At 41.5% G+C, this 11,623-nt stretch overlaps 2 protein-coding genes across 2 annotated transcripts; one reads left to right on the top strand and one right to left on the bottom strand.

Moving 5' to 3' along the window:
- The first annotated feature begins 1,006 nt into the window (after positions 1-1,006).
- Positions 1,007-7,049, top strand: tada1 (transcriptional adaptor 1). Its single transcript, XM_044134727.1, has 8 exons — positions 1,007-1,102; positions 1,456-1,547; positions 1,625-1,690; positions 2,895-2,986; positions 3,173-3,385; positions 4,555-4,706; positions 5,659-5,815; positions 6,351-7,049. Exons 1-8 carry the CDS (start codon positions 1,029-1,031, stop codon positions 6,501-6,503), a joined length of 999 nt encoding a protein of 332 aa, XP_043990662.1. The 5' UTR covers positions 1,007-1,028; the 3' UTR covers positions 6,504-7,049.
- A 1,428-nt stretch (positions 7,050-8,477) lies between these two features.
- Positions 8,478-10,520, bottom strand: LOC122841430 (transcription factor AP-1-like). Its single transcript, XM_044134726.1, has one exon. It carries the CDS (start codon positions 10,083-10,085, stop codon positions 9,099-9,101), a length of 987 nt encoding a protein of 328 aa, XP_043990661.1. The 5' UTR covers positions 10,086-10,520; the 3' UTR covers positions 8,478-9,098.
- Positions 10,521-11,623: the final 1,103 nt, after the last annotated feature.

Raw genomic sequence — 11,623 nt, 5'->3', positions numbered from 1 at the left:
CGGAAAGGAAATACCGCCATCTGGTGGATGAGAAGTTGTATTACAAATGCAAATGTGGTCATCGCACATAGAATTAATTACGATAAAAATTGGAATGCCTCGGAAAATTCCCCGTAAATCATCTTCAATATTTGAATCCATACATTTGTTTATATAAGAATATAATTTTTTAAAATGTATATTCTTATATAATTTTATGTAGATTTCAGTAAAAAGCCTACCTGATTCATGGCAAAAGGATAAGGTTATTTGAAAAATTCTTACTATAATCATCAATCAGTGAAGCGGAATATAGCTATTTGGTTTCATATTTTGGGGGTCAGAAAACAGAAGATAATTACAATATTACATGTTGGGCAGAAATCTTCAGATAATTCAAATATCTCCACAGATTTAAAGGTAGGCCAAATATTTTCTTTTTCTTTTCTGGACACATAGATAATTGTAAGTACGTGTTGTAAGCTTTACAAACCTCTTGATAAATTTCAAACTGTGCTTGTGTTTCCTATTCAACTATTTCTCAATTAAATTCTGTGTAGTAGTTCATTTATTTACTTAACTTTTTATATTTATTTATTTTTATTTACTTGACACTGTAGTGTCATATTCTGCCACAAGATGGAACTAATGATTCGGTAATCCTTCATACTTTTTAAGGCGCAACTGTAAACACCAGTTACTTTCTTTTTCTTCGGAAAACAACTTAAAAAACAAAACAACTGTCACCTATCAGTTGGCTAGTAATTATGTATCGGCTGGAAAATAGGTGGGAGATTAAGATTAAAATCTGATCTTTTTTCTTTCATTTTCGAAAGTATGGCTAAACAGATTTGTACAGTTATTTTGTTGATACTATTTTTAAAAAAGACAACATTCTTTGGAAATCAGTTATACAGTTGACTTTCTGGTTAAACACACCCCGGATTTATTCCATGTTCTCTGCGTACACTGATGATAATAGAACTTTCATTTCTAATAAAGTTTGTAAAAACCTTGGCGTCGCTTGGTGATGACGTATCTTTGACGTTATGGCGGCTCACGCTGGCGAGCTGGAGATTGCGAAGAAGAATTTAACGAATGCCATCGGCGATAACGTGAAGCAGTAAGATGAACAGGCTGCTAATGCATTTCCTCTATGTGGAGGTTGCTTTGCACTCTATTCATATGTCGGAGAAAAACCATGTAGTTAATTTGAGGCATCTCGGCATGTTAGCTCCTGGCTAGCACTTGGCTATTAGCATTAGCTAGCTAATGTTTTTAGCGGTTCACTCCTCACTGAATATCCGTTTGACTTTTTTGAGGATTTTTGTGCCGTCCGTGTAGTGCTAGGAATGATAAACCTCTGCCTTTTCTGTTTTATTTTAGTTTAAATGTGTAATTAACTTGTTTAACGCTAAAAACGTTCATTGTAGCTATTTAAAGTTCTCTCATTCCTAATATGTTTTGTCCTTGCAGTTATTGGGCTAACCTAAAGCTGTGGTTCAAACAGAAGATTAGCAAAGAAGAGTTTGATGTCGAGGCACGTCGCCTGTTGCCTCAAGAGAATGGTTGGTGTGCAGAAGAAGCTGCTTTCCTTTTCTAAAAGCAACGTGGCTTATCAAAGATGTTCTCTTTTCTATCCCAGTCCACTTTCACAACGACTTCCTGTTGGCCATCCTCACACGATGTCAGATTATTGTTTCTACACCAGGTGAGTTGGATGCATCCGGATTCGTGCAAACTTTAGAGCACTTCTTCCAACATGTCTGACAATTTTACTTGCGTGCTTCAAATGAGTATTTATTTACTAATGGGTATTGTAGATAAGGTGCAAATGTGACCTCATATAACTTAATGTAATAATACCTACAGTAGAAACAAGACACATAATACACAGATTTTTCTCTCATTGCCTCAAGTTAAATCTGACGAAATGTCTCTTGTCTTTGGTCAGATACTATTTCCCAAATTATCTCTATGTCCTAAACACCAGAAAACTTAAAAAAATTCCTAGTTTCATAATGTTTGGACAGTCGCTTCCATCAGAAAACTGCCAGAATTGTTCCGAAAATTATTAGGGGTTGTAATAAAGTGATTAGAAATTATCATGAAACATCGGAAAACCTCCGAACACATTAAGAAATTCGCCAGGACACACAATTATAGAAATTTGGGCTGTTATTTAATATTTGTACGGCTACTGTTCAATCATTTACCGACATCATTAATATTGCACACACCAAAAAAAATCTCTTCACTTTTGACACTGTGTGAAACAGAAACAAACGTCTTGGTTGAATGAAAGTAGTTTTACTTTCATTCAGTAGAGGTTTGTGAATAAGTTTGAGCTTAACGGCATGTACACAACACAAACGAAATAAATCAAAGTGCTTAAATTGAGAAACAAATGATTTATATCTGGTTTTTAAAAAAATAAACTTTTTTTGGGATAATCATTTAAGATCAAGTGCTTAGTTTGCTTTTATCATCAGTGTACGCAGAGAACATGGAATAAATCCGGGGTGTGTTTAACCAGAAAATCAACTGCATAACTGATTTCCAAAGGATGTTGTCGTTTTTTAATAGCATCAACAAAATCACTGTACAAATCTTCTTGGCCATGCTTTCTGCTTCTCACAGAAGGAATTAATGTACTTTTTTTTTTTTTTTTTAGATTTTGTTGGCTCTAGTGGCGTTTATTTGAAAGTAGTTTGACAGGAAACAGGGTAACATGAGGGGAAAGACATGCGGCAACTTTTAGTTTTTCGCAGATAATAAAATAATATCCAAGTTCAGTTTAGACTGCAGATGTGCGTCATGACTTGTGTGTCGCCACTACAGTCATAACCCGTTTTAAGAGAGTGTTCTGCCGACTTGTTATTAACGCTTCTTGTGTTTCCTTGTCTGTCCTCTAGAGGGCCCAGGCTCCTTGCAGTGGCAAAGCTGCGCCTCAAAGTCTGACAAGTCAAAAGGAAAGAAGAAGTGTTCCTCCAGGCAGAAATTTGATGTAAATCCTCTTTCTTATTTTATTTTTTTCTAAATTCCCTTCAGAGGAAGTTCCAGTTCAGATAAGCCAATTGTTTGTATCGTGAGCGGTTGTTTTTAATGTCTGGGAGAGGGCAATGAATGATTCACTGCACGTATAGTAGTTGATTCACCGTCTCGTTGCGATGCTGCGTTCGGTGCGCCGCAGCATCGCTTCCAGCCGCAGAACCCTCTGTGCGGCGCGCAGCCGTTCAGCCCGCGGGAGGCGGGCGGCGAGGAGGAGGAGCTGCGGCTGAGCGCCCACACGCTGCTGCTGCCGACCCGGGGCCAGCTGGAGGCCCGCATGATGGTCACCGCCTTCGAGATGGGGCTGGACAACGTCACAGAAGACGCCATCAGCACCGTGGTCTGTGCTGTGGAGGTGGGCCGTCGTCATCCATATGCCTGCTCACAAACATTATATCATAACTGCGTTCTCCATCACATACGGCGGCGAAAATGAGTATCGGACCGAGTTTGTCATATTATTATAGACGGTGGTTTTGATGTAAAATGTTCACTGAAGCGTTGGTAGTTCGTACATAGAAAGAAAGAAACAAAAAAAGAAATGAAAGCAAAGTGTAATAATGTAAAATAATAGAGTATTCAGGTAGTCGTCAACTAGTTTAGTAACCGATTAATCGTTAACCGGAATGTTAAGACTCAACAAATGTCATTTGCTAAAAGAATAACGTATTCATAGCAGTGTTTAAACCAAAATGGTACCAAAAATATTAACATTTAGCATTTAAGATAAAGAAGAACAAAAAAAAAAAACCTGTCTGTAAATTTGTTCTACCCAGATTTTCTCAGTTTTATTGAGACCTGGTTCAAAACCTATAAAAATCTTCTTTTGGTATATAAGTATCAAATCAATCAATCAATCCAAAAAGCAATCAACAGATTAGCTCTGTCAGTGATGTGAAGTCGAGCAGAACGGGCTCACATGTTGACGTTGGAAGGATTCCTCAGTTGCGGATGAATGCGTTGCTACAAATGTGGTTGTTGACTTTAAGGCAATAAAATGTTTTCCTTATCTAAATAAAGGAATTTAATTGGCTATTGTTGTTTTATGTATTTCTAGTATGGAATAAAATAATCTTAAGTGATTCAATGAAAAATCTGCCACATGTGCCAATTTATAATTTTTTTAAATTGGATTTATCGATTAATCACCAGAATAATTGATTACTAAAATATTGGCAGCAGCAGGATGGCTTTCTAACCGGTGTCTTTCCTTTGCGATCCTCCTTCCTCCTCCTGTTCAACGTGTTCAACCCCCCCCCACCCGTATCATGTCACACTGTTATCCATAACTTCAATTCTGAACTTATTTGTTTCGTTGTCTTTCTGTGTACGGACTGCTTGAGTCCTTTACCGGCACCTGTTGAAAATTTCACGTCACCAGCACCTTTGCAAATACGTGTACCACTAAACGTTGGACTTCTTCTGCCAATGTCGCATCCTGTTTCTTCAACAAGCTTGGCGTAAATCGCTGAGCGGAAACCGCTCCCCTCCTGCTCGTGCGTTGACGCCGAACTCTCATTTCAGCACCACTTGAAAGACGTCCTGACCGCCGTGGTCACTCGGAGGAAGGCGTACCGGCTACGCGACGGACACTTCCCTTACGCCTTCGGCACCGACGTCACACCTCGGCCTTTTCTCAAGAACAGCCTGTCTGCGTACCACGGCATCAGCAAAGGGTAGAGAGCGTCAATGTTTTCTAGTTAGCTCAGCACTCATGTCACGCTCATTTTTTTGGTTTTGAGCCACATCAGGATCAGGTGTGCGTTGCTAGGGACAACGCACATTAGTCGATATTTCTGTAAAGGAGCCAGATTTAGCCAAAACGCTACTTTCTATTTGTTGTAATGTTGTATCTTTTTGCACATTGATGCAATTTAGCAGAATACAGACTAAAACTGCTCTGATTTGATGGATAAAAACATGTTTTAACAGCTCTTGATTCCACTGCTTAATGATGATAGAGAACCAGCTGATGGATCACACAAAGCTGTAATAACAAAAGCAGATTTTTCCTTCTTTGTTATGGAATAATTGCATTAATTTCCACAACAAACTGCCATCACCATCCACAGAAGCTCTTTGGAGAATTTGAATTGATATGAGTTACAGCAACATTTTTATTTCCCTTTGGGATCAGTAAAGTATTTTTGAATTGAATTTAAATTTGAACTAATTGTTGATTTTTAGGTTTTAAATTTTCAAGGGTTCTTTCATGTCATTTTCTAAAAATGTCATCAGCCCACAGAACAAAGATGTGTCCTACTTTTGCAAAGTTTTAGGGTCTGTTTTTTTTTAATTATTATTTTAAAACCCAAACATTGAAATAAAGCAGTGTTTCTTTAAAAACGACAACAAAGTTTGTACAGTGGATATTCACCTCATAACATTTGTGCCTCTGAACAAGATGTATTTAACTGGAATAACGGGCAAAATTTGCAGATCCCTTCTCTAGACTTTAGACGGCCACATAAAACCTCCTGGCGGGCCAGATTCGGTCCCCAGGCCTTGAGTTTGACGCATGCTACTTAAGAGAAAACGCATAAATGTTTCTGCAGATCCAGATAAATCTCTACCCCTGCTGTTATTTTATGTGTGTGTGGTTTTTTTTTTTCTTTCTTTCTTATTAAGTCCTCCTCCAAGCGCGTCTCTTGCTGCGTGCCCACCGCCTCAGGTGTCGCCCGACGACGCCGAGCAAAAAGCCGTCCACTTGCTCGCTTGCTCCTCTGACACGCTGCCTGCACCGCTTCCTCCAATCAACATGTTTGACCTCCTGGAAGCGCTAAAGGTACGAAGATCGGCAAAAATGCGTCTGCATGTATTAGCAGAAAGGTTTCTTTTATCTATCTTTACTTAACCAGGGCCGGCCCAAGATAGTATGGGGCCTTGAGTAGAATATGATTTAGGCTCTTGGGGGGGGGGGGGCTGCTTAGTTTGCTTATTTTTTGGGTCGACTCTGAATGTAATCAGTGTTGCACAACTTTTTTCAAGACTAAGACTATAACTGACTACTTAATTGGGATTTACATGAAGTTTAAAAAAAAAGTGTCTTCCAATAACATATAATTATCAGGTCATAGTTTTAATTTCCTGTCCACTTTTAATATTTTTATCACAAAGCATAGTTGGACTATAGTGGCCTGACCTGGCACCCCTACGACGGCCATTTTAAAGTTTTCTGAACCGATTATCATGAATCCCCTCTGCTCTGTCCTCTCACACTGACAGAGTAAACCTAAAGTTTCCTAGAGTGACGAGGAAAGGGCTGTTTTAGCACGCTTTCCGATGCTTTAACGCCTTCGTGTAACGTCTGTGTGGCGCAGGTTCATCGCGGCGTGATGCCCTCCCACACCATGTACGCCCTCAACATGGAGCGCATCCTGGTCCAGCTCTGGCACCCCAGCCACGAGGAACTGGAGCAGGACCGCATACACAGGCAGAGGCTGGCCGGTAAGGAGGGCATGCCTGTCAGCTGAGAGGCTCGATCTGACTCTCTTCTCACCAGACTGTAGGACTGAGCCCGTCTCTGGAAACCAGTCCAGCTCCAGAACAGCCACATGGGGGAGGGAGTGTTTTCCAGGAAGTGAAAGACTTGGATAATACCTGTGGCTTACAGAAGACGGAGCAAGAGGAAAACCAGGAAGACGGAACGCTGTTGTCGTCTGTGTGACGTAAAAACTTTACCTGTCCAGCTTTAATTACATGTTGACTGCACAACAAGTAATTGTTGTAATTTAAACTATAGGAGCGAATGAAACACAACAGTCTAGTTCTGGAAAAACCACAAAGTCTCACCAAATGTTTTTGGTCTAGTTTCTTGTGGAAATATTGTAGTTTTGTCTTATTTCAGGTGCACTAACACACACACACACACACACACACACGAAATGTTTCAGCAAGAAACAGGAGCCTGTTTTAAGTCAATAAAGAGAAAAACGTACTATTTTCAAAAGGCAGATTATCTCACTTATAATATGGGAAAAAAGGTATCGTTATAAATAAAATAATCTGCCTGTGGAACTAATACTTTTGTTTTATTAATATTCATAAATTATTGGCTTGGAACAAGCTCCTTTTCTTGATGAAAAGTTACTTAGGTTTTTATTTTGTCTTATTTCAAGTATTATAAGATATTTGCACCAGAAATTAGACCAAAAATACTTTTATGCTTCTGGTGGATTTCTTGCGGGAATTTCTTCTTCAGGTCTAACCTGCTGCTTTAAGGGATAACCAGTTGCATCCTGGATGTCCAAACAAGGGCCACCACCTTTACGAAGCTGCAAGTAATGTTAATTATTAGAAATTGGATAAAATTACTAAAGAAAAATCTTTAAAACAGATTCAATTTGTCAACTGTACCAGGTTTGATTGTGTACGGTTTTACAGTCGGTACACTATACTTAGTACTTCTTCCTAAATAGCATAAGGTTCCTTTGTTTCCTGTTTTACTTTACAAATTTAAGTAAGTTTTTTTTTTTTTTTAGTACCTAGTAATTGTGAAGTGTGGCAAACACTCCCCCCCCCACCACCTTTACAAATAATTTAATCTCACCTTAAACCGGTGAAACATATTGGCACCATTATACCTCTGTATAATGGTGCCAATTCTGCAGTAAAAAGCTATTCCTCAAAAAATGGACATAGAAGACAAGGGTTTAAGCAAATTTACACCACACTTTTCAGATTTTTAGTTGTAAAAATAAGAGGTCTTCTGTTGACAAATTAGGATTAAATCAGAACTTTCTAGCAAAGTACTATAAGGTTTTAGGTTGCAATGTTGATGTGAAAATTGTTAAATGAATAAACAAAAAAATAAAAAAAATACTTCAGTAAAGTGCTGTATATGAGAAAATGCTTAAATAATTTCAGCATCTGCGATGTTCAGAGTAAATGCTGGAATCTGGTCTGGAGAAGAGCTGAAGTTTACAGTGTGCATTGAACTCATCTTGAAACATAATATCCAGAATGTCTCCTAATATTTACTGGTTTCTAGTGGCAGTGTTGGTGATCCTCAGTGTTTCTACATGTTATATATGGTTACACTTTATATATATATATATTATATATATATATTTCACATAGTTATAAATAAAAGTAATTTTGTTTAAGCTAAATTATACATTGCGTGTTTACTACGCACTTAAGTGTGTAAACAGAGCTGCATTTGCTCCAGTGGTTACTTGTAGGAGTCACCAGCAGCAGAGTAGGGAGAGGGTGCGGGAGGAGGCCAGTGATTCAGCCACGCGCAGCCTTCCCGGTGCGCACTTCGAGTCACCTTCCCATATTTGGGCTCCCTGCGGTTTACTTCCGGAAGTCGGGCTCTGTCCAATGAGCGCTCGCGCCTCACACGCCACAGAATGACTCAGGGTCCCCGTCTGTTCCCGAGTCTGGAATAACAAAAGCCGCTTTTGCTTCTCGCTCCTTGTAAATTAGACAAAAATGCTAGCATGTATGTTCAACTTTTCTTTTATTCATTTAGCCTTATTTACATTTAAGTGCTCAAAAATGCAGCGTACAAATATTACAAAGAGTTATGGGTTTTTTTTAGGGCTAACAAGTTACACACGTATTAAAAAGTCGTATGAAGAAGAGTGTTCTGAAAGTAAGGCAGCTGTCAGTAAGCTACACACACCTACAAGATGATAAGAATAAAAACCGTCTGGAAGGTGCGAAAGCTGTTAGTGTTTCTTTTTTTTTTTCTTTAAATGGTGCGCGAGCTCCAGAGCTAAACTCGAGCTGTCATTGTGTTTCACCGTGTGCAGCTGTGTCACCACGCCACCTCAGTTCCTGTGACGAGGTGCATATTTTCCACACGTGACCTACAAGTTCTTGTAGAAATAATAATAAAAAAAATGCAGTGAAATTCATAAGTGGGCAGACTATAGGAGCAAAAGTTTCACTCAGTTCTGTGCGTCTGCAACATGACAAGTGTTGGCTTCCTTTTACACCGACCAAGCCAAAACAGTTCGTGTCCGTGTGCTGTCGGGAGTGGGGAAAAAGTTGGTGGAAGGTCTCAAGCAGCCATCTGAAGTTGCATTTGGTCCCTTATTGGCTCCGTCAGTCACCGCAGCCTAGTAGGCTTGGAGCTGCTGCGTCAGGATGAGCTGACAGCCGCTGTTGACGTGATCCATGACCTTCTGCTTGAGCAGAGCCAGCTCGTCTCTTAGGACGTTGGCGGAGGAAACCAGCTCCGTGTTCTGGGTTTTCAGGTTCTTGACCCTGTCCTCCAGCCGGGAGATCCTCTCCAACTTCCTTTTCCGGCACTTGGACGCGGCCACTCTGTTCCTCATGCGCTTCCTCTCCGCCTTGATGCGCTCCTGGTTCTCCATGTCGATCGGGGAGAGCGGAGGCGTCTCACCGGACATCTCGGGCACCGTTTGCGGCTCCTCCTTGAGCGCCTGCAACCGCGGGTGCTGCTGCTGTTGCGCCGATGCCGCCAGCTGGTGGTCCGTGTGGTTGTGTGGCGGCTGCGGGGCTCCAGGGTAACTTGTAGGCGGGTGCCTCTCCGCGACAGGTGCGGACGCGGAGCCCACGGTTCGGCTAAAACCGGCCAGGTTGGTGTATTCGGGCGGCTCCGTGCGCACCGTGCAGCTGTAGGGAATCCCGCCGCCTTCGCACGGAGCCGAGCCGGGTGCCACCCCGCTGGTCCCGCCGGTCTGAGCGTCAGGGTGGGCGGCGGGGATCTGCTGGTAGTGGAGCTCAGCAAGGGCCCTCACGAACCCTTCGGCGAAGCCCTCCTGCTCGTCGCTGACGTTCTTGGGGCAGATGAACTGGGTCGGGGTGGGGGTCGTCAGCCCGCTGCAGGACTGGATGATGAGTCTCTCCAACTCCGGCGACGCCAGCTTCAGTAAACCGACGTCAGGCGAAGTGAGAATGTCCAGGGCCTTCGCCCCCAGCTGGGGCTTGAAGTTTTTCGGGTCGTTTAGGTTCAGGGTCATGGTTTGTTTCAGTGTTTTGGGGTTGAACCCGTACACAGCCGCCCCGTCATGCTGGGAGTTGGAGGCATTTACAGCTTCGTCGTAGAACGTCGCTTCCATTTTACGGATTTTTCTAGACATAAACTTTTCTTCTAAATCCCGTCCAAATAGTAGAGTTTGAACAAAGAGTCAGATTTCTATTGTTTTTACGGTATGTTCTGTGACGATCTGTCCACGCGTCCCGAGGCGGATGCTGCCTATTGTTGGGAGTTCAACTCACTTGACAACTTTGCGTCCCGAGAAAAGTTTTCCTTTGTGAACCGTGCGGTCATCGACAAATAAAAACGTTTCTTCCGCCGCCGAGCTTCTGCGCGTCTACCCCCCGTCAAGCCTCCTGTTTTGGATTGTCCTCCCGTTCTAATAACTAAAATGATAATAATAATAACACTCCGAAAACGGGTAATACTTTCAATCACTTCCAACGTGGAGACGAACTTTATCCACCTCTAAGCTGCAGCCCCACTGAAAATAACAATGATGTCATTTCTACGCCCCGTCATTGGCTGGAGACGAGAGAGCGGGCGGGGATCGTCTAATGACATGTGTGTTGCTCCGACAACCGGCCCTGTCCCCGCCTCTCCTCGCGAGGGTTTATGGGATTAGGTAATGCAAGGCGCAGCAGCAATGTACTCTGGGATTACGTAGTGTTTTTGAATATTTAGTTGCCCGCTCAACTTCTATTTGTCCGTCCCGATCACGACACTTTTTATACGATTATTGTCGCCACGACTCGGGTTTTACGGGATCAAATTTAAGTGTCAAAGCGCAAAAGTCTCGGGAGTGAATTTTTCTTTTCTTTTTCTTTGCGTACGGATAGGCATAGAAAGATGAAGCGGTTCAGGAAGTGAGCGGTGCTCGGCCGTGAAAGTCTGTTTAAAGATAGACTACAGATGACGAGCCTGACCCAGATCAAGAGTGCTTTTGTTCTAGGGAAGACGCTCTTAAAGTCGCAGTTTTGCAGATTGTGTCAAACCCGCAGATGGAAATGTTATCCCAAGTCCTGTAGACACTTTGAAGTGCTTTGCATGAAAAGTACATTCAAAAGTACAGTGCGTGCTTAAGAATCAGTGTATCATAGTTTAGGTTTTGCATAAAAAGAAGCTGTAAAATGCAAATAAAAACAAATGAGTATAGACTGATTTATTTATTTTTTTAATTAATGAAAAGCTTATGTGTTTCCAGTCCTGATTTAAAGGAGCCAACACAGCTGAGGGGCTCAGAAACTAAATGATGCCTCCCGCTTAATTAGTTCTGGCTCTGGGAATTCATGGAAAGAGGTCCCTGCTGACCAGAGATCCAGGTGGGTTTTAGCTGGCGAACAACTGAAATAAATTTGGTTCATTTATTGATATTAGAAGATTTTTTTTTTTTAAATCTCTCTTTCTGAGAAAGAGAGAGAGTGCCACAAAGACTGTTGAGGGATGTTTCATTTCCTAATACCGGTCAAAACTTTGGTAGCAACATTTTGGATGAGATGTAATTTCCTTCTTGATATAATTTTAGGCACCTGTAGAAACAACATAATATACTGAAAATAAATCCCTACTGTCTTTTCTTCATTAAATCGTATTTCTTCTACTAACAAAATGTACGCAGACAGTAAAAGTACAGCTGATGGA

This window comes from Gambusia affinis, linkage group LG12 (genome assembly GCF_019740435.1).
Source record: "Gambusia affinis linkage group LG12, SWU_Gaff_1.0, whole genome shotgun sequence".
NCBI lineage: Eukaryota > Metazoa > Chordata > Actinopteri > Cyprinodontiformes > Poeciliidae > Gambusia > Gambusia affinis.
Note: the sequence above shows the minus strand (reverse complement) of the source record. Positions and strands in the feature narration are given on the sequence as shown.